Here is a 23,268-nt window from a genome sequence, read left to right on the forward strand (position 1 = left end):
GTGACTACTAGGCCACCCTCATTTACCTCCTTCATGAGGTGTTCCCTATTTTAGTGCAGGGTATGTACATGGGCCTGTGTGCCACAGGATTTGCATGCATGTATGTGACCACTATTCATATATATAAATGTATGCGACCACTAGTCGCGTATTTTAAACACCGTGTTGAAGCACACATTGGAACACTCATCAGTTTTCCTCATAGTGTGGTTCACATTTTACAGTGGAGTGCACCAGGTATCATCAACGTGTGCGGCATGATCTTTTTATGATCTGCTGAATTCAGCGTTTCACAAGGTGCAATTTCTCCAGGTTACATGTTCTGTGTTTCATATTTTCTTTGTCATTTGATTTTGTGCCTGTTTTTTTAATCTCAGTTTATTTATGTTAACTTGTCTTAGCAGGACCTCTTCAACTACATGCTTACTAAGCGCAGCTCGGATTAGCAAGAGAAAAGGACTTCTACCAAATGGTATGGTGTGTATGTGTGCCTGCTCGAACTGTAAGATGCATGACCAAGGAATCATTGGTGCTAAAAAAAAGCCAAGGACCGTGAGGGGCCAATTGGCTGAGGCTTGTTGACCTCATAGATGCACGTGTGATGGGGACTCCTAGGCATCACTCAATTTTTAAATCGTCCCTTCACCCTCGAAATCAAATTAAAGTATCTCCTTGGTGAGGGTTCCCAGGACTTCTAATCTTTGTTTTTTGTGTGGATCCCAACCCTCATCGATATAGGCTCCCAATTATCTCTTTGGTGATGCTGACCTGCCACTAGAGAATGCTGTGGTGTGGTAGGATGGTCGAAGATGAAGCATGACACGCAGGTGTGAGGCCATACTTTTAGATTTTTTTGATTTGATTTTCAAGTGGTTTGGATTACAGTCCAACTTTGACTAATTAAAGATATTGCCACGGTCCATAGGGTCTCCCAGAATCAGGGAATCACTCAATGGTGACTTGTGTAAGTCTCATTCATCTTTTAGTGAAACATATTATGTGAGGCAGGGTGCAAACGTAGACAGCCTACTTATTTCCTCTCTGTCCCCAGACCCCTTATTGGTATCGGGTGTCATTTGTTTAGGTGTACTAAGGCCTATCAGCAATATGGGGCTGTCTGTAATTTTCACAGCCCCTGTAAAGCCCTTCATCCATGGTTAAACAAAGCAGCATGGTCATGACTAGAACTTTCACAGGTCACTCAAAAGCCAACCCATCTTCTGCTGTGTGCCCGCACTTCAACATCAGGCCACCAACACACAAACCCTTCACATTTTCTCTGGTGCGTAACAAGCTCCCTCCAGTTCTTGATCTTTATAGATATAGACAATGTCCAGGTTATCCACGTGAGGGAAATATGCATACAATGAATCAAAATACATGCAAACCTACACAGCGAGTGGTTAGCATGATACCCTGTTGTGACCGCAAATGTCAATGACCACAATTGCCACAGCTGGACAGCCTACTGCTGTCTGTTCCCTGCTTCTTGTCAAGAGACCTTTCCAATATCTACCACTGATCACAACTCATCTTGCCAAAGGACACCCAGAATAGAGTTTCAGGGCCTTATCTCACAACAGTGATCCATCATGTCTCAACAGCTCTGTGCTTTGTACAACAGCCTGTCCTTCACAAGAAATAGATCTTGGTGTTCCCTTTCAGAAGCTTCCCTGGTGTCTCATAGCTTGCTTTCCTCTTCTGGACGTCGTCCTCTCCAGGATCCTTTAGGGATGGGCCATAAAGTAACATTCCCATCTGGAAATTAGTCAGACAACTATTTTGTAAAGATATTATTCATAAAGTCTACAGAAACACCCCAGCAATGCACGCTGACCATGGCTTCACAGAACCTTTACTTCTGGATAAAGAACAATGCTACGGAAATGTCAGGACTAATCTGTGTGAATGTGAAACCATAATCTAACCTTTAATTCTAAGAGCACCCAATAGGAGGACAAAAACCTAGAAACCGAATAACTGTACTAATGACCTAAGGCACCAAGATACTAGAGACATACAAGAAGGCTGGATACTTGCTCAGACAAGAAAACCATTATACAGTCCATAATGTCAGTATGGCAGGAGAACTAAGAGCTCCTTGCAGTGTATAACTTATAAAATGTTTGAATAACGTAAAGGATATATATAATTAACAACTTAATATTTAGTCATGCCCTTACATCATTAATGTATTGCAGAATGGAGCTTCCTCGCTATCACTGGCACCCCAACATCATTCTGCTTTATGCTTTGAGCTTTGAACCCACTGGCAAACTCAATGCCCAAGTAGAGACTAGTAAATGGGTGCTGTATTTTACTGGCCTTTGCCCCTTTCTCTCATACACACTTACCAGGAGGAGTAGATTCCCTGGATGGCCTGCTGGTCAGATCTCCACCCAGCTGGCCCTTCGTACCGACAGTCACGCCCTTTGCAGGTTAGTGAGCAGATGAGATGAGGTGGAAGAGCTCGGATAAGGTTCTCCCGTGCCTGTGAATAGGTGGGTCGCGGGTCCAACACTTGCGGGCTCATGACGTAGGGCCCCTGGGTTCCCTAGCGGGCGGAAAAAGGACAACAATTGGATGAAAGTGAAATATATGAGCAGAAGGAAATGATGATGGGTTGCAGTGTGCACAGAGCAGCTGGGGTAGCCCTAGAGCAGGATGGTGTGGAGGGAGGAGCGATATGATAACGTTTAGTGGGATGAGAGTGCCTACAGAAAGTTGGCAGGTAGGTTAGTGGTGGGTACTTGTTTTAAGAATTCATACATTTACACATAGTTGCCACATGTGCCTCTTAAGGAAAGACATGTGAGGCTTACGGGGGAAAAACATGTTGAAAACACAGAATGCAAACGTATCTTACTTGGCACTTAATATTCATTAATTTTATATATCTCAGTAATACTCAAATTAATGGTCTTAGGACATTCAAACTACCGAGCTATCATGCTGATTTAATAACTAGAAAGAAAGAAGGGTCTGCTTAATAGAAAAGGAGCAGGTAAAGATAGTATGTGACGAAAATAGATCGTTTCAGCAGTGATATGGGGCTAAAAAAAAGACTAGAAACTAGTGAGAAGGTGAATGAGAGCGATTTTGACGAGTGAGGAAAGAAAGGGGAAGAAGAATGTAAAGGAAATTAAAAAATAGAAGAGGCTCGTAGGAAGGGGAGGCAGGGAGGAGATAGGAATGCAGCAGCAAAGAGGAGGCAGAAGGAGAGAGGCAAACAAAAGAAGATGCAATGGGAATGAGTAAGTGAAAGAGCAATATAAATCAATGAGAAACGAGTGAGGAGGTGGAGAGTGAAGAAGACATCAGGAGAGGGAGCGGCGGGTGGGGTTAGTCTTCAATGGATTGAGTCCTTCATGCTTCAGTAAGGCTGCCCCAAAAATAAAGAAGGTGGGCATAATGTGTCAATAACCATTTACTAAGTGAGGGGATGTGCTAACATGAACGAGGCATAATACGTACCAGCAGCAAACTGAGCACACTGGATAGTTGAAGAACATGCAATTGGAAAGCATTGACATTATTCAAAATATTGGAACAGGATTTACAATAAACATGGCCACGGTAACCCACAGTTTAGCTGCGATTTCTTTTTGCCTGGGATATGAGCATAGCCAAATGTGCACCCTTAAAAGGACTGGGGGTTTTACTTTCAAAGGTCGTAACAGTCCCTCTGGTAAAGCTGTGCGACGGCAGGTCCCGGCACAGCTCGAAAGAGCACAAATCTGAGACTGATGAGCGATGGCTATATCTGGCCCACCTGCTTCTAAAGCATACATGATTTTAGATTGCATGTTATCCCGGCATCCTCCGCTGCATCGCATATCTACGGCTCTGTACAACCTCGTGAGACGTAATAGTTGTAACTTCCGATCGGAAAATTAAAGCAAAATCAAAGTCAGAGTGTACAGGTGACCTTGGCTGACAAGATGAGTAGTTAATTTACATTTATGTTACCAAATGCCCTTTCGCTAGTTACACAAATATTTGAAATGAGTGTTGCCGGAGCTCAGCTGACCTGCACGCAGGGTTTGGGGTTGAGTTTGCCCTCACTTTACACCTATTGATACCCTGCCATCCAGCAAGCCCCTCAGGGTAGTGCCAATTCAATACCTATAATGGGTGGGAGGTGTGCCTTGTGTCTGTCAAGAGGCTTATCTTAGACTAAATATAATCTCGAACACTCTTACCCTATTTGGAACGTGGGGTAAGGAGGCTTAGCAGAGCCATGGCACACTGAAGCCAGGGCCATGTCAGCCTGAAGGGGGGATGGGTAGATTTTCCATGAAGTTTTAAAAGGCTGTACTGGAAGGGTCAGGGGTTGATTTGAAAGGCAGGGGACGGCTATGCACAGCCGAGGCAAAGATAAAGAATGTAGAAATTTGGTGCATGGATCTACAGGGAAGGAAGTACATCACTCTGCTTTAACATTGGATGTAACAATTTTTGGTTTTTATATTTGATTTGGCTACAACTCACAACCAATGGTTGAAACGTTCACCCTTTAAAACATCTTGTTTTTACCATATCTAAGGTCATAATCTGCCTCGAGAAGAGATATACCAGCTGCCCTGAAAAATGTATGCCTAGCTGTGAGAGACTATTCACGAGAAGTGTCTTGCTCTGCTTCAGTTTCTGTGTCTGACATTTAAGGCCACAGAACCCAAGGGGCTGAATGTTGCTAAGTCCCTGTGCAACATCCCTCCGGATGCTGGAAGGTGCATCGAGTTCTACGGCTGGGAAATCTGCGACCTGCCTGGGAAGATTTAACCTCCCTGGACATTTCTTGTGGACCTTGAAGGTGACTTGTAGTGACCCCCTTCAATCGAAGGGAGTGGACAGGTATTGGAAGAACATGTCCTAATGATTTGCATACGTTTTTGAAGGTACTAGAACTAACAGAGCTTGTGGAAAAACTATGTATGGATTTTGCTGTAAAGCATCAACTGGAAGGCAGTTCAACCTGTCACCTCAACTTCCAAATTTACCCATTTGATGCTTTTTATTAGAAAGTTTGAGGTCACAATGGAACCGCTGGATCATCATGCCGGGCGTGGTGAAGCTCTTGTCAGCAATTATGTTAAGTCTTACCCTGCTGAAGATATGATCACTCCAGGAGAGTTTCTCAATCAAAGGTTAAAACTTTTCAGGGAGAACAGCAATTTATTTGCATCTAACTGCATTCAATGATGGGCCAACCACAGAAGAAAACCTAGGTCCCTGTCTACCAAATGGGAGACACCATGCCCTGTTCTTCACAATATTTAGCATTTCCCATGAGAAAACATAGAACACCTATTTCAAGAGTCTGCCATGGGACATATTTTTCTTTTAATTTCTATATTCAACTTTCTTCATTGGTATCATTTCTATTGTTTTTTGTCTTTCTAACGAACTTCGTTTGAATATGTTAGGTTCATTGTTTCTCGACTGTATTGTTGTTGACTAGTTGTTGCACACATATAACATGCATTTTCCCTGAGAAAGCTATTGCCACTTTAATCAAGCCATCAAGACTGAGCCATTGATTCTTCACAGAAACCCCTTTGCCTTTGTGGGTCAGATTGGCTGTGCCTTTTGGTAGCTCATTAATTGCTCTGATCAACTGTGGTGCCCCCCAGTTTAGCAATTAATTTCCCTGGAGGGTGAAAATGTATTTAATCGACAAGGATAGAGAGTCCTGAGGAAGAGCATAAGAAATTACATCAATTATGTCTATGTGATATGTTCCATTGTATGGAGTAAATGCAGATTAAATTAAGCTGCCATTACATCAACTTATTGGGTACCTGCGTGAATGACTTACTCTTTGAACGACAGGAACTTCTGTAGGAGTTATGTGTATGTCCCACTTTTTAAATTATGAAACAATATTTGATTTAAATGAGCTGGCCTGCATTATGATTTTAGAAATGAATGCAATTATATAATATATTTCTCAATTGATAAGACACTAGCTGTAATGGGTGTAGTATGGGACAGGTATAAGAGGCACAGAGATAAGTGCAGGAGGCGTGCATGACTCAATTATGTTTAGCAATAAATCAAATACTGCATATGTGTATGTCACAGAAAGAGTAACTATCGAGTGTAATAATGGATGTGGCACTGCACATAAGACACTTTCATAAACAGTTGATATTAGAGAAAAAGTGGGACGCAGGAAACGATACCCCTCAGATTCATTATTTGAGGTGGAAACTGAAAATAAACAGTTGCAGACAGACATCACCTGTCTATTTAGAGGAGGTTAAGCTTCTCAATGACCGCTATTAAATTATAGACAAAAACGGAGCACTCTGAAGTTCCCAGAGTTTGCCCCTTAGTTTATAGCACTTCAGAGAGACGCTTGTGAATTGCAGCATGTTTCAGACAGGCATGTTCTGTTGCTGTGTTTGATCTTCAGTGTCTGTGGAAAGATTTCATAGAGAAACCCAATCTTTAAATCTTAGACTTTGCCACTGAATAACTATAACTGAACACAAGCTCTGATCTTTGGTGTGAAAAAGAAGAGAGAAGCTGGAAGCATGAACTCTTCAGGCTCGGAACTGCAGAATGCGCATAGTGAATCCTGGGCTGAAATCACGACTTCCCCACTTGAGCAAATTGTGTGATTCAAAGCCCATTGCTTAGCTTACCTCATTATCGGCCAGATGTACTAACATTGGATGTGCAAAACGTTGTCACACATACTTGCTTTCATATTTAATAATACCATAAGCTATATAAATAGACAAAACGACAAACAGACACATGTCAGGGTAATAAGGGTAATAAGGCTGCGCTTTGTGTTATTCCTGGAGGTTTTCTGTTTAAAACCTTTTTACTTTCAATAACTGTACCTCTGTCCTCAACTAAGTGATGTAATGTTATATATGTAATTCAGTCACTGAGAAATGTTGAGTAATATATATTTCATTGTCAAGTCTTACGGACATTTTTCCCTGCATTTGTTTCTGACCTACATCTTTTGGTTGCTCGGCTCTTGCTTTGACTCTTCGAGCCGAGTCGGACCCCTGTCTCAGCTCTCCCCGATGCTGGCAAGTACCCCCAGAATTTAGAGTCTGCTTCACCCTTGATGGGATTACACATCCCTGACGAGGAGGCGCGTGCTCCTGGGCTGCCTGGAGATGGAAGAGCATATACTGTGACAGAAGTAAGCATCCCGCTCTGTCTAGGTGCATATAATGTAATGGGAGTAAGTGCCCACCCCTTTGCGTACTATCCTAGTTAGTAACATACCTTCAGGGCTGGTCTCTGGACAGCGAGGACGGGGACTTCCTCTCTCGGACACAGACCAGAGCATGGTCACATTAGTCCACTCCTTCCTCCCGCACTTCCTCCACCCACGCGTGTCTCCTTTCGGTGCTGTTTCTCCACACGGGATCCAGCGTGGCACTGCCCTGAACCTGCCAGCCCTGGAGCGCCTTCCGCTGGCTTTCTGGCGCTTTGTGCCAAGACGTGTTTCGGAAGCCTTTGTGTGTGGGTAATACCTACGACCTGAGGGCCTCAGCAAGTTGCACCCTCAGCGTGTAACCAGAGCAGGGCCTGCTGCCTGGGCCTGCTTCACCCTCGTTGTCCAAGTATGAGGCGGGAACGACTTCTCGGTCAATAGAGCTGCACTCGCTGCCTCCGCCTCCCTAGCGCCGGGTGCCCGGGTCTGAAAGCACCTCAGAGAGGGTACGGCAGCCGCTGCCTGCAGCTGACGGCAGGAAGATGCTCCTCCGGCCTCTCTTCCCTGCTCGCGGCTCTGCCCGGTCACGTGCTCCGATACCACTAATCCAAGTTCATCCTCTTCTCAAGGAACCACCTGGACAGCAGCAGAAGGGAGCTCAGGCGCGTGCCCTAATCTGGGCGATATACACCTCTGAAACCGTCGCTTTAACAAAGTGCCATGCCATCGCTGAATTCTTCAAGTCACGCAAAGAAGACCCTGAAAACTTGAATCAGTTCATGAGAACGACGGAGCCAAATTCAAAGAGAGTTGTTTGAAGTGGCAATAAAGAGAGGCCGTCAATCTAAGAGACAGGGAAGGATACATAGGAAACAGACTAGTGAACTATGAAGGGGGAAAAAGGGAGCACCAATGATTTGAAGAGGAAGAAGAGGAGACGGAAGAAAGGAAAAGAGAAGGACACGTTCACAGCGAAAAAAGAAGCAGCAGCAGAGAAGGAGACACAGAGAATATTGTAATCTAGAGAGAGAACGGATATAGGTCGCGAGTAATAGACAGAAGAATCAGAGAGAAAACAGATAAGCGACCGAGGGGGGCAGAGGAAAGGGGGGCAGAGGGGGCCGAGGAAACAGAGAAAACGAGATAAGAGATGCATAGAAAACAGTGTTAGGAAACAGGAGAGAGTTGGCAAAAAGAAAGAGCCCGCCAGAATAGAGATTAGAATGAGTGAAATACAATGGATATTGGATCATACAGAGAACAGAGAGCCACCGAGAAGGACATTTAGATTCAGTCAGAGAGAAATATTGGTGTGATGAGTTCATAAGAACATGGAATTCAAGCTAAGAAAACACCAATTCTACAATTGGGCACTTTGATGAATGCACTAAGAGTATAGTAAACCGTGGGTTTGCCTTCTAGCTACAGAGATCTGTTGCTACCAGCAGGCCATGGGTTCGAATTCCAGCTATGCCATCTCATCCTCCCAGGGACCACAAACTGTTTCCTACTAAGTTCAAAAATAAAAAATACTACTACTTAAGTGCCAAGACAGAATTCAGTTCGAGCCATTCTCTATGTATGTGCTCATGGCTGTATTATTTTTTACACACATTTTGTGAGTAATGTCAGCCTCGGAGAGAAGTCCACAGTTGTTTATTGGAGCTCCACAAGTTTGATTTTCTAATTTCTTCAATGACTTGTCCCGCTTTGCCGTATCCAGTGGCCTTCTATCTTAGTGGGAATCACAGTAAAGGGTCCCATGCTACACCAACAGGACAACAGGCTTGCCTTGGAGGAAGCAAAGTCCAAACGTGTCTCGCTGCCCTCCTTGAGGGAATGCTCTCCCTCAACAACATTACGAGTGGCTCCCTGGTCGGTGAAAGGAATTCTTATATTTGGGGGTGCATTGTTTTTACTGTACCCTAAAGATGACAGCAACGTCATGTGTACCTTGAGGGAAAGAGACATTACCTGTCCACATACAGTCCATGCAGGCCCTCTGTAAGTGGAGCTGCTTAAACACTGAAAGTCAGATGGAAAGCCCGTATAATAATGTACCTTCAACAAGGGGTCGGTGTGTCTATAAGGATGGAAGATGCATTATGAGGGCCTGTCCTGCAGGCCTGAAAACCTCCATCGTCTTTGCCAGCAGCATCTTGCCTCTTCCAATTCACCTGCTAATTTAGCTGGGTGGATATAGATAACTTTGTGCCCAGTCCGCCACCCCAGCAAGTGTGGATAGAAGTACGAGAAACCGCCCAGGAAGGAGCTTGTATGAAGACATGCCTCGTTTATCTCAAGCTTGGTGCTGGAGGCAACATTCTGCTCCAGCTAACCAAGTTCATATAGATCATGCTTTAGAAAAAGCACACAAAATGACTCTCATACTTTACTGACACAGCACCCACACTGTGGTCCATCATTGATATATCTGCTGGGCCTGGCCCTCAGATCAGCTCCCTCAGATACTGAGCAAATATTGACCTTTCTGAACCAGCACTTAGAGGCATTTTCAGACTCAACCACATGTGCTGCTCCTTCCCTGATGCTGGTACTTAGGCTATTTGGTTTTAGGTTTAAACTTACAATCTATACTAATATAATAAAGAGAGAGCCCAAACCTTTGAGGCGGGTACCAAATACATTTAAAAGGTAAAAGAACAGTGCCAACAAAGTAGTCCCTTGTGGGCGTGTCTGCGTTGTGCTGTGGGCATGTGCTGGGGGCGTGACAAACGCTGGGGGCGGGTGGTACGTTCCGCCCTTCATGCCATGTCTCATATCGTGTGCTGTGGGCGTGTGCTGGGGGCGTTGGCGGGATTACGGGGAAAAAAAAGCGAGCGTTGTGCCCAATATTTCATTGTTTTTTTCTTCCCAGGTTCTGTACATTCCAGCACTACAAAAATAGGAGTCTAGAGGGAAAGACAAACCGAACTAGGACGCCCTCCACTCTGAAAGCTAATAAACAACAACAGTCCTAGTTCTCATGGCAATATTTATTTGCTGCATTGTAAACATCTATGGTCAACATTCGTAATCCAAGGGATCTCTTTAGTCTTAAGAAAATCCTAAAATGATTCAATCTATTGCCTCTTTAAAACAACAACCTCTCTGATTGAAACAAACAGGACAGCACAGACAAAAAATGTGTGAAAAAGCGAGATGGCACCTCACGGGCGCACCACCAATGGGACCCCTGGTTGGTACTCACCAGGATGGCCCTGTTCTCATCATCGGTGCCATCAAGCTAAAACCAAAAACGTGTCTCGAACCTCAAAAATAAAAAGACAGTGAATGGTGCAGTGGACACAACTTATATGTGACAAAACTGACAACATTTAACATATAAGTCACTGAGCAACTGGGACCATAAACTTTACTTTCATTCCCTTCTCTGTTGCAAAACAGTGAACACACATATACTAAAAAAGAAGAGAGTAAATACTACCTATCGATTCACTCTCTACTTACAGCCGACATGTTTCATTGCCTTGGTTTCTATCAGGCAATTTCTTCAGGGCAATACACTTTAAATGCCACTGCAAGAGACACTGAAGCTTGGGTGCTGTAACATAAACAAACAAGAGTGTGATCACCTGGTGTCCCTCTCTGTGTTCTGCATCTCAGACTATCAAACCACCATGCTATATTAGTAAATAAATGAAAGAATTCTATTTACCCTGCATGCAGTTTTGCCTCTCATACCAGTGATGAAAGTATGCTAAAAACGGAGTCCAGCCCCCTTAGGTGAGCATGGTCCTTACTCCACGTTCGAGAAAGTTACTGCAATTTAAAAACACAGAGCATTTAATTAATTCAGTATAGGAGCCTGCTCCCAGCTAGCGCATTACACACAGCCTAAATGCAGCTAAGTTAGATGTTACCGGTGACAGAGTAGCGGTCGGCGTCCTCTCAACCCTCGAGCGCCGACTGAGTGAATCTCTGTTTATTTACCGGCTGTGGAGTTGCGCGTTTGCGTGCTAGGATTGGTCCGCGATGACCAAGGCTGCCGGTTTTCCGGATCTCGGATTGGTTCCTGAGATCGCGTACCGCGCGTTTCCATTGGTCCACATTGTCAGCTGACACGGGTGCCGATTTGCGGAAATTGTGATAGGACTCAGACTGTCCTCATATTGAATGCCGGTCTTCAGTAGAAGGGCGCGGCCATTTTTAAACGGGTACTTAAACCTGGTTCAGAATGGAAAAAGGAAATTAAACCAGTATGTTTAAAGTTTAGTGTACGCCAAGGTTTATAACTAAACTGCACTATTAAAATAAATAGGTTTTGTTGATCGTGTCCCGTATTTATCTAGTGTAGAATTTAGGTGTTAACAAATTCACAGTGTATTAGGGATTTATAATGGCAACTCACCCCGTGTTCTAAGAGTGGAAAAGACAATTAAAGGCTAATAAGGGACTATCACATGCTAAGCCTGGTCAGATCAGATATGGTGAGAGTCATGGTGCTACTGAAATGGAGAAGGAGGTTTATTAATATGGATCTTATTATTATTTTAATTTAGGATGGAGGAGTACCACCAGTCATGTAGGACAGTAGACCATTACGCTAGAAGACAGCTCTTCAGGTGGTTAACGCAACTTATTCCATTCCAGTAGTTCGTTCAGCCCTTTCTGCTCGCTTTGTTCTTGATATATCCAGCGGGCTTCCTTGTTGATTAGTCGTCTTTCCACAGACTGCGCGTCGCCCATCACTCTCTCCAACACTACCCAGGTAAAGGTGTGTTTATTGCGGTGGCAATGTTGCACTAACTTCGTAGTCAGTTTTCCAATCCTTATCGTACTGACATGCTCCTGGATGCGGAGTTTGATCTTTCGTGTGGTGAGTCCGATATATTCCAAACCACACTCACATTTCAATCTGTATACCACGTTGGTTGTATTACAGTTACTGAAGTGATTCAGTGACCACGTGTTCCCAGATTGAAGCGTCACGGTGGTGGTTTTCTTAGTCAAGGGACACACGGAACAGCTCCCACATGGGAAATGTCCTTTAGGGATGGTAGTGTTCTCGGTTTCTCGTCTTACCACACTTCTGGTGTGAACCAGTTTGTCTTTCAGGTTACTCGCTCTTCGGAAGGCAAACCGTGGAGGTGGCATCTTAAAGTCCGCTGTAGAAAGTAGAGACCAGTGTTTCCTGATCGACTGGCGGATTTTTGTGGCCATGGGATCATAGGTCATGACTACAGGTAGACAGTCTGATTTTTCTTTGACTTGTGTCTCTAACAAGGCTGCTCTGGGTGTATTCAAGGCTCTTTTCTGGGCTTGCTTGACTACTCTCCGTGGGTAGTCACGGGCTTCCAGTTTCGAACTTAGGACTCCTGCTTGTTCTTTATATAGTTCTGTTGATGAGCAGTTTCGCCTGTACCTGAGAAATTGTCCTACAGGGAGATTGTCCCTCAGTGCTCTTGGATGATATGACCGATATGACAATAGTGAATTCCTATCGGTCGGCTTTTGGTGTACACTTGTTCGGAAACCTCCTCCAGATGCCTCAATATCAAGATCAAGATAGACCGCCTTTGTATGATCGTAATTCCAGGTGAACCGCAGGCTCATGTCTTGAGTGTTTAGCCAATTTAAAAATTGGATCAGGAGTACTTCTTCCCCAGTCCAGAGGAGGAGCACATCATCAATGTATCGCCTCCAGAGGCGTATGTGGTCTCTGAAGGGATTGGTGTCTGATTCGATGATGTGCTCCTCAAATTGGCCCACGTAAATGCAGGCAAGGCTAGGTGCCATCGTAGCTCCCATAGACGTTCCCGTCACTTGTAGAAAGAGGTCGTCTTTATAGCAGAAAAAGTTTCTCGTGAGAGCGATTTCCACGCACTGTAACACAAAGCTTTGTGGGGCATCGTAGAACCATTCCTGTGTGGCCAATGCTCTGGATGCGGCCACTAGTGCGGCATCCTGAGGGATACATGAGTACAAAGACTCTATGTCTATAGTTACAATGTATTCGTTGGCAGGTTCAAATGTTGTTTGGTCCAGGACATTTAAGATGTCCATGGTGTCCTTGACATAAGATTTCTGAGTTACCACTGATTCGCGGAGAAAGTAATCAGCGAACTGCGATAAGGGCTCCAGAATGGATTGGATTCCAGATACAATAGGCCGACCCGGAGGAGGCCGGGCCGGCTTATGTATCTTCGGCAGGATGTAGAAGGCCGGGATCCTGGGATTGGTATTAACGAGGAACTCAGCTTCCTTCGCACTTATCCACTTCTTCTCCTTCGCAGTCCCCACTAGGTCAGTTATCATTTTCATAAGATCTGGAGTGGGATCTTTGGTGAGCGGTTGGTAGTTGGTTCTCACACTAAGTAGGCGGCGGACTTCAGCCTCGTAATCACAAGTGTTTAATATAACGATGGCTCCGCCTTTGTCGGCGCTTTTTATAGTGATGTTGTCATTCCTCTGTAGGGACTTCATTGCCTCCCAATCACTTTTCGTCATGTTTTTGAATCCACCTGATTTGTTGTCGTTTTCTATTCTCCCAATTTCCTCTAGAACTTTAGCCTCAAAAACTGCCACTTCCGGGCCTGTTGCTCCAGTAGGGGGGCAAAAAGTAGAAGGTTTTTTCAAGTTGGTATTGAAGCCCTTATTCTCCTCAGATGGTTGTTTCGCGAAGAATTTCTTCAGTTTAATCTTCCTCATGGTTTCATGAAACTCAGTCCGGCATTTAAAAGCATCATGGATCGGGGTGGGAACGAATCCCAGCCCTTTATTAAGTACACGTTCTTCCTCCACTGTTAATTGATGGTCGGACAGGTTGACCACAATGCTCATCACAGTGGTTTCTTTCCCCTGCTCCGTGTCAGTCGTGGGGAGAACGTTTGCCATTGTTGTGGTAGCCGACTGCCGCGTCCTTTTCCTTTCCCTTGTTGTCCCGGTCCCTTGTTGGACGCTTGTCCCTGTTCTAAAAAACTCCGTAGCAAGGTACTCAGGTCAGTGTTAGAAGCTTCCGATTGGTTAAACCTTACTCTGCTGGTACTAGGTCCTGGCTCAGGCTCGTCCTCACTGGAAGTATTGTCAAAGGTCCAATTTACAGGTGTTCGTCTTTGTGGTTGAAATCTGGCTCCTCTGCCTCTTCTCCCTCCTCCGAATTGCTGTGGCTGTTGTTGTTCTTGAGCTGGTTCGTAGTATGAATCATTAACGTAGGGAAAAGCCCATTCATGCGTATAGCGTTGTAGATTACGCTGCAGTCCCCTTATTTTCTGTGTTATCATGTATTGTTTGTATTCTTCCAGATCGTCTTGGATTTTTTGTAGATGGTCTTTCGCGTCAGTGAAACTACTGTCCCGACTGATGGCCTCCTCAAGTTCTACGATCTCCTTAAGTACTTCTTCACTTAATCTCTGAGCTGTACTTATTATCAATATTAACCAATCCCTGGTACACTTATTAGCGATAAAGCTCCAATCGCGTCGGAACTGTTTATCGTCAAGGAAGATCCGCGGTTCTATTCTCACTATTAGACTTGCAGGTGAGGCTCCAGCTTGATAATATTCAGTCATAAGAGCCCCATGCAGGGCAATTCTTATGTGTTTCTTTTTCAGATTACTTAGTTTCTCCCATTCTTCTCTGACTTTGTTGTTACCGGAGAGGGGATTTCCTTCGAATAATGATGGGCGTGCAAAAATTGCCGCAATCTGTTCATTCGTGAAAGCCAGGCAATTTTTGTCCATTCTCAGAATACAGACTTATTGGTGGTTTGATTATGCAGTGAGTGGTAGGGAAACCAGGTTAAGGTGACCACACTTATGCGTTAAAAATCAGAGTTACGACGTAAGGTTGCATAGGAGTACTCTCACGGCTGAGCCGCCGTACACAAGGCACTACAAAAATAGGAGTCTAGAGGGAAAGACAAACCGAACTAGGACGCCCTCCACTCTGAAAGCTAATAAACAACAACAGTCCTAGTTCTCATGGCAATATTTATTTGCTGCATTGTAAACATCTATGGTCAACATTCGTAATCCAAGGGATCTCTTTAGTCTTAAGAAAATCCTAAAATGATTCAATCTATTGCCTCTTTAAAACAACAACCTCTCTGATTGAAACAAACAGGACAGCACAGACAAAAAATGTGTGAAAAAGCGAGATGGCACCTCACGGGCGCACCACCAATGGGGCCCCTGGTTGGTACTCACCAGGATGGCCCTGTTCTCATCATCGGTGCCATCAAGCTAAAACCAAAAACGTGTCTCGAACCTCAAAAATAAAAAGACAGTGAATGGTGCAGTGGACACAACTTATATGTGACAAAACTGACAACATTTAACATATAAGTCACTGAGCAACTGGGACCATAAACTTTACTTTCATTCCCTTCTCTGTTGCAAAACAGTGAACACACATATACTAAAAAAGAAGAGAGTAAATACTACCTATTGATTCACTCTCTACTTACAGCCGACATGTTTCATTGCCTTGGTTTCTATCAGGCAATTTCTTCAGGGCAATACACTTTAAATGCCACTGCAAGAGACACTGAAGCTTGGGTGCTGTAACATAAACAAACAAGAGTGTGATCACCTGGTGTCCCTCTCTGTGTTCTGCATCTCAGACTATCAAACCACCATGCTATATTAGTAAATAAATGAAAGAATTCTATTTACCCTGCATGCAGTTTTGCCTCTCATACCAGTGATGAAAGTATGCTAAAAACGGAGTCCAGCCCCCTTAGGTGAGCATGGTCCTTACTCCCCGTTCGAGAAAGTTACTGCAATTTAAAAACACAGAGCATTTAATTAATTCAGTATAGGAGCCTGCTCCCAGCTAGCGCATTACACACAGCCTAAATGCAGCTAAGTTAGATGTTACCGGTGACAGAGTAGCGGTCGGCGTCCTCTCAACCCTCGAGCGCCGACCGAGTGAATCTCTGTTTATTTACCGGCTGTGGAGTTGCGCGTTTGCGTGCTAGGATTGGTACGCGATGACCAAGGCTGCCGGTTTTCCGGATCTCGGATTGGTTCCTGAGATCGCGTACCGCGCGTTTCCATTGGTCCACATTGTCAGCTGACACGGGTGCCGATTTGCGGAAATTGTGATAGGACTCAGACTGTCCTCATATTGAATGCCGGTTTTCAGTAGAAGGGCGCGGCCATTTTTAAACGGGCACTTAAACCTGGTTCAGAATGGAAAAAGGAAATTAAACCAGTATGTTTAAAGTTTAGTGTACGCCAAGGTTTATAACTAAACTGCACTATTAAAATAAATAGGTTTTGTTGATCGTGTCCCGTATTTATCTAGTGTAGAATTTAGGTGTTAACAAATTCACAGTGTATTAGGGATTTATAATGGCAACTCACCCCGTGTTCTAAGAGTGGAAAAGACAATTAAAGGCTAATAAGGGACTATCACATGCTAAGCCTGGTCAGATCAGATATGGTGAGAGTCATGGTGCTACTGAAATGGAGAAGGAGGTTTATTAATATGGATCTTATTATTATTTTAATTTAGGATGGAGGAGTACCACCAGTCATGTAGGACAGTAGACCATTACGCTAGAAGACAGCTCTTCAGGTGGTTAACGCAACTTATTCCATTCCAGTAGTTCGTTCAGCCCTTTCTGCTCGCTTTGTTCTTGATATATCCAGCGGGCTTCCTTGTTGATTAGTCGTCTTTCCACAGACTGCGCGTCGCCCATCACTCTCTCCAACACTACCCAGGTAAAGGTGTGTTTATTGCGGTGGCAATGTTGCACTAACTTCGTAGTCAGTTTTCCAATCCTTATCGTACTGACATGCTCCTGGATGCGGAGTTTGATCTTTCGTGTGGTGAGTCCGATATATTCCAAACCACACTCACATTTCAATCTGTATACCACGTTGGTTGTATTACAGTTACTGAAGTGATTCAGTGACCACGTGTTCCCAGATTGAAGCGTCACGTTGGTGGTTTTCTTAGTCAAGGGACACACGGAACAGCTCCCACATGGGAAATATCCTTTAGGGATGGTAGTGTTCTCGGTTTCTCGTCTTACCACACTTCTGGTGTGAACCAGTTTGTCTTTCAGGTTACTCGCTCTTCGGAAGGCAAACCGTGGAGGTGGCATCTTAAAGTCCGCTGTAGAAAGTAGAGACCAGTGTTTCCTGATCGACTGGCGGATTTTTGTGGCCATGGGATCATAGGTCATGACTACAGGTAGACAGTCTGATTTTTCTTTGACTTGTGTCTCTAACAAGGCTGCTCTGGGTGTATTCAAGGCTCTTTTCTGGGCTTGCTTGACTACTCTCCGTGGGTAGTCACGGGCTTCCAGTTTCGAACTTAGGACTCCTGCTTGTTCTTTATATAGTTCTGTTGATGAGCAGTTTCGCCTGTACCTGAGAAATTGTCCTACAGGGAGATTGTCCCTCAGTGCTCTTGGATGATATGACCGATATGACAATAGTGAATTCCTATCGGTCGGCTTTTGGTGTACACTTGTTCGGAAACCTCCTCCAGATGCCTCAATATCAAGATCAAGATAGACCGCCTTTGTATGATCGTAATTCCAGGTGAACCGCAGGCTCATGTCTTGAGTGTTTAGCCAATTTAAAAATTGGATCAGGAGTACTTCTTCCCCAGTCCAGAGGAGGAGCACATCATCAATGTATCGCCTCCAGAGGCGTATGTGGTCTCTGAAGGGATTGGTGTCTGATTCGATGATGTGCTCCTCAAATTGGCCCACGTAAATGCAGGCAAGGCTAGGTGCCATCGTAGCTCCCATAGACGTTCCCGTCACTTGTAGAAAGAGGTCGTCTTTATAGCCGAAAAAGTTTCTCGTGAGAGCGATTTCCACGCACTGTAACACAAAGCTTTGTGGGGCATCGTAGAACCATTCCTGTGTGGCCAATGCTCTGGATGCGGCCACTAGTGCGGCATCCTGAGGGATACATGAGTACAAAGACTCTATGTCTATAGTTACAATGTATTCGTTGGCAGGTTCAAATGTTGTTTGGTCCAGGACATTTAAGATGTCCATGGTGTCCTTGACATAAGATTTCTGAGTTACCACTGATTCGCGGAGAAAGTAATCAGCGAACTGCGATAAGGGCTCCAGAATGGATTGGATTCCAGATACAATAGGCCGACCCGGAGGAGGCCGGGCCGGCTTATGTATCTTCGGCAGGATGTAGAAGGCCGGGATCCTGGGATTGGTATTAACGAGGAACTCAGCTTCCTTCGCACTTATCCACTTCTTCTCCTTCGCAGTCCCCACTAGGTCAGTTATCATTTTCATAAGATCTGGAGTGGGATCTTTGGTGAGCGGTTGGTAGTTGGTTCTCACACTAAGTAGGCGGCGGACTTCAGCCTCGTAATCACAAGTGTTTAATATAACGATGGCTCCGCCTTTGTCGGCGCTTTTTATAGTGATGTTGTCATTCCTCTGTAGGGACTTCATTGCCTCCCAATCACTTTTCGTCATGTTTTTGAATCCACCTGATTTGTTGTCGTTTTCTATTCTCCCAATTTCCTCTAGAACTTTAGCCTCAAAAACTGCCACTTCCGGGCCTGTTGCTCCAGTAGGGGGGCAAAAAGTAGAAGCTTTTTTCAAGTTGATATTGAAGCCCTTATTCTCCTCAGATGGTTGTTTCGCGAAGAATTTCTTCAGTTTAATCTTCCTCATGGTTTCATGAAACTCAGTCCGGCATTTAAAAGCATCATGGATCGGGGTGGGAACGAATCCCAGCCCTTTATTAAGTACACGTTCTTCCTCCACTGTTAATTGATGGTCGGACAGGTTGACCACAATGCTCATCACAGTGGTTTCTTTCCCCTGCTCCGTGTCAGTCGTGGGGAGAACGTTTCCCATTGTTGTGGTAGCCGACTGCCGCGTCCTTTTCCTTTCCCTTGTTGTCCCGGTCACAACCGGTCACAACCGGGACAACAGGGGAAAGGAAAAGGACGCGGCAGTCGGCTACCACAACAATGGCAAACGTTCTCCCCACGACTGACACGGAGCAGGGGAAAGAAACCACTGTGATGAGCATTGTGGTCAACCTGTCCGACCATCAATTAACAGTGGAGGAAGAACGTGTACTTAATAAAGGGCTGGGATTCGTTCCCACCCCGATCCATGATGCTTTTAAATGCCGGACTGAGTTTCATGAAACCATGAGGAAGATTAAACTGAAGAAATTCTTCGCGAAACAACCATCTGAGGAGAATAAGGGCTTCAATACCAACTTGAAAAAACCTTCTACTTTTTGCCCCCCTACTGGAGCAACAGGCCCGGAAGTGGCAGTTTTTGAGGCTAAAGTTCTAGAGGAAATTGGGAGAATAGAAAACGACAACAAATCAGGTGGATTCAAAAACATGACGAAAAGTGATTGGGAGGCAATGAAGTCCCTACAGAGGAATGACAACATCACTATAAAAAGCGCCGACAAAGGCGGAGCCATCGTTATATTAAACACTTGTGATTACGAGGCTGAAGTCCGCCGCCTACTTAGTGTGAGAACCAACTACCAACCGCTCACCAAAGATCCCACTCCAGATCTTATGAAAATGATAACTGACCTAGTGGGGACTGCGAAGGAGAAGAAGTGGATAAGTGCGAAGGAAGCTGAGTTCCTCGTTAATACCAATCCCAGGATCCCGGCCTTCTACATCCTGCCGAAGATACATAAGCCGGCCCGGCCTCCTCCGGGTCGGCCTATTGTATCTGGAATCCAATCCATTCTGGAGCCCTTATCGCAGTTCGCTGATTACTTTCTCCGCGAATCAGTGGTAACTCAGAAATCTTATGTCAAGGACACCATGGACATCTTAAATGTCCTGGACCAAACAACATTTGAACCTGCCAACGAATACATTGTAACTATAGACATAGAGTCTTTGTACTCATGTATCCCTCAGGATGCCGCACTAGTGGCCGCATCCAGAGCATTGGCCACACAGGAATGGTTCTACGATGCCCCACAAAGCTTTGTGTTACAGTGCGTGGAAATCGCTCTCACGAGAAACTTTTTCGGCTATAAAGACGACCTCTTTCTACAAGTGACGGGAACGTCTATGGGAGCTACGATGGCACCTAGCCTTGCCTGCATTTACGTGGGCCAATTTGAGGAGCACATCATCGAATCAGACACCAATCCCTTCAGAGACCACATACGCCTCTGGAGGCGATACATTGATGATGTGCTCCTCCTCTGGACTGGGGAAGAAGTACTCCTGATCCAATTTTTAAATTGGCTAAACACTCAAGACATGAGCCTGCGGTTCACCTGGAATTACGATCATACAAAGGCGGTCTATCTTGATCTTGATATTGAGGCATCTGGAGGAGGTTTCCGAACAAGTGTACACCAAAAGCCGACCGATAGGAATTCACTATTGTCATATCGGTCATATCATCCAAGAGCACTGAGGGACAATCTCCCTGTAGGACAATTTCTCAGGTACAGGCGAAACTGCTCATCAACAGAACTATATAAAGAACAAGCAGGAGTCCTAAGTTCGAAACTGGAAGCCCGTGACTACCCACGGAGAGTAGTCAAGCAAGCCCAGAAAAGAGCCTTGAATACACCCAGAGCAGCCTTGTTAGAGACACAAGTCAAAGAAAAATCAGACTGTCTACCTGTAGTCATGACCTATGATCCCATGGCCACAAAAATCCGCCAGTCGATCAGGAAACACTGGTCTCTACTTTCTACAGCGGACTTTAAGATGCCACCTCCACGGTTTGCCTTCCGAAGAGCGAGTAACCTGAAAGACAAACTGGTTCACACCAGAAGTGTGGTAAGACGAGAAACCGAGAACACTACCATCCCTAAAGGACATTTCCCATGTGGGAGCTGTTCCGTGTGTCCCTTGACTAAGAAAACCACCAACGTGACGCTTCAATCTGGGAACACGTGGTCACTGAATCACTTCAGTAACTGTAATACAACCAACGTGGTATACAGATTGAAATGTGAGTGTGGTTTGGAATATATCGGACTCACCACACGAAAGATCAAACTCCGCATCCAGGAGCATGTCAGTACGATAAGGATTGGAAAACTGACTACGAAGTTAGTGCAACATTGCCACCGCAATAAACACACCTTTACCTGGGTAGTGTTGGAGAGAGTGATGGGCGACGCGCAGTCTGTGGAAAGACGACTAATCAACAAGGAAGCCCGCTGGATATATCAAGAACAAAGCGAGCAGAAAGGGCTGAACGAACTACTGGAATGGAATAAGTTGCGTTAACCACCTGAAGAGCTGTCTTCTAGCGTAATGGTCTACTGTCCTACATGACTGGTGGTACTCCTCCATCCTAAATTAAAATAATAATAAGATCCATATTAATAAACCTCCTTCTCCATTTCAGTAGCACCATGACTCTCACCATATCTGATCTGACCAGGCTTAGCATGTGATAGTCCCTTATTAGCCTTTAATTGTCTTTTCCACTCTTAGAACACGGGGTGAGTTGCCATTATAAATCCCTAATACACTGTGAATTTGTTAACACCTAAATTCTACACTAGATAAATACGGGACACGATCAACAAAACCTATTTATTTTAATAGTGCAGTTTAGTTATAAACCTTGGCGTACACTAAACTTTAAACATACTGGTTTAATTTCCTTTTTCCATTCTGAACCAGGTTTAAGTGCCCGTTTAAAAATGGCCGCGCCCTTCTACTGAAGACCGGCATTCAATATGAGGACAGTCTGAGTCCTATCACAATTTCCGCAAATCGGCACCCGTGTCAGCTGACAATGTGGACCAATGGAAACGCGCGGTACGCGATCTCAGGAACCAATCCGAGATCCGGAAAACCGGCAGCCTTGGTCATCGCGTACCAATCCTAGCACGCAAACGCGCAACTCCACAGCCGGTAAATAAACAGAGATTCACTCGGTCGGCGCTCGAGGGTTGAGAGGACGCCGACCGCTACTCTGTCACCGGTAACATCTAACTTAGCTGCATTTAGGCTGTGTGTAATGCGCTAGCTGGGAGCAGGCTCCTATACTGAATTAATTAAATGCTCTGTGTTTTTAAATTGCAGTAACTTTCTCGAACGGGGAGTAAGGACCATGCTCACCTAAGGGGGCTGGACTCCGTTTTTAGCATACTTTCATCACTGGTATGAGAGGCAAAACTGCATGCAGGGTAAATAGAATTCTTTCATTTATTTACTAATATAGCATGGTGGTTTGATAGTCTGAGATGCAGAACACAGAGAGGGACACCAGGTGATCACACTCTTGTTTGTTTATGTTACAGCACCCAAGCTTCAGTGTCTCTTGCAGTGGCATTTAAAGTGTATTGCCCTGAAGAAATTGCCTGATAGAAACCAAGGCAATGAAACATGTCGGCTGTAAGTAGAGAGTGAATCGATAGGTAGTATTTACTCTCTTCTTTTTTAGTATATGTGTGTTCACTGTTTTGCAACAGAGAAGGGAATGAAAGTAAAGTTTATGGTCCCAGTTGCTCAGTGACTTATATGTTAAATGTTGTCAGTTTTGTCACATATAAGTTGTGTCCACTGCACCATTCACTGTCTTTTTATTTTTGAGGTTCGAGACACGTTTTTGGTTTTAGCTTGATGGCACCGATGATGAGAACAGGGCCATCCTGGTGAGTACCAACCAGGGGTCCCATTGGTGGTGCGCCCGTGAGGTGCCATCTCGCTTTTTCACACATTTTTTGTCTGTGCTGCCTGTTTGTTTCAATCAGAGAGGTTGTTGTTTTAAAGAGGCAATAGATTGAATCATTTTAGGATTTTCTTAAGACTAAAGAGATCCCTTGGATTACGAATGTTGACCATAGATGTTTACAATGCAGCAAATAAATATTGCCATGAGAACTAGGACTGTTGTTGTTTATTAGCTTTCAGAGTGGAGGGCGTCCTAGTTCGGTTTGTCTTTCCCTCTAGACTCCTATTTTTGTAGTGCCTTGTGTACGGCGGCTCAGCCGTGAGAGTACTCCTATGCAACCTTACGTCGTAACTCTGATTTTTAACGCATAAGTGTGGTCACCTTAACCTGGTTTCCCTACCACTCACTGCATAATCAAACCACCAATAAGTCTGTATTCTGAGAATGGACAAAAATTGCCTGGCTTTCACGAATGAACAGATCG

At 44.7% G+C, this 23,268-nt stretch overlaps 1 protein-coding gene across 2 annotated transcripts in view; it reads right to left on the reverse strand.

Annotated features, from left to right (window-relative positions):
* Nucleotides 1-23,268, reverse strand: part of LOC147659059 (protein tyrosine phosphatase domain-containing protein 1-like) — a 209,779-nt gene that overhangs the window by 143,394 nt on the left and 43,117 nt on the right. The window contains exons 1-2 of one of the 2 annotated variants that reach the window (XM_086952000.1): nucleotides 7,255-7,373; nucleotides 2,355-2,554 (exon numbers count right to left, since the gene is read on the reverse strand). In XM_086952000.1, the coding sequence (XP_086808126.1) occupies nucleotides 2,355-2,533 (179 nt within the window). In that variant the 5' untranslated portion in view covers nucleotides 2,534-2,554; nucleotides 7,255-7,373. Of the gene's footprint in view, nucleotides 1-2,354; nucleotides 2,555-7,254; nucleotides 7,374-23,268 lie in introns of those variants that run through there. The other variant, XM_086952001.1, reaches the window with a different exon arrangement.

The sequence above is a fragment of the Lissotriton vulgaris genome, unplaced genomic scaffold (genome assembly GCF_964263255.1).
Source record: "Lissotriton vulgaris unplaced genomic scaffold, aLisVul1.2 SCAFFOLD_968, whole genome shotgun sequence".
NCBI classification, from domain to species: domain Eukaryota; kingdom Metazoa; phylum Chordata; class Amphibia; order Caudata; family Salamandridae; genus Lissotriton; species Lissotriton vulgaris.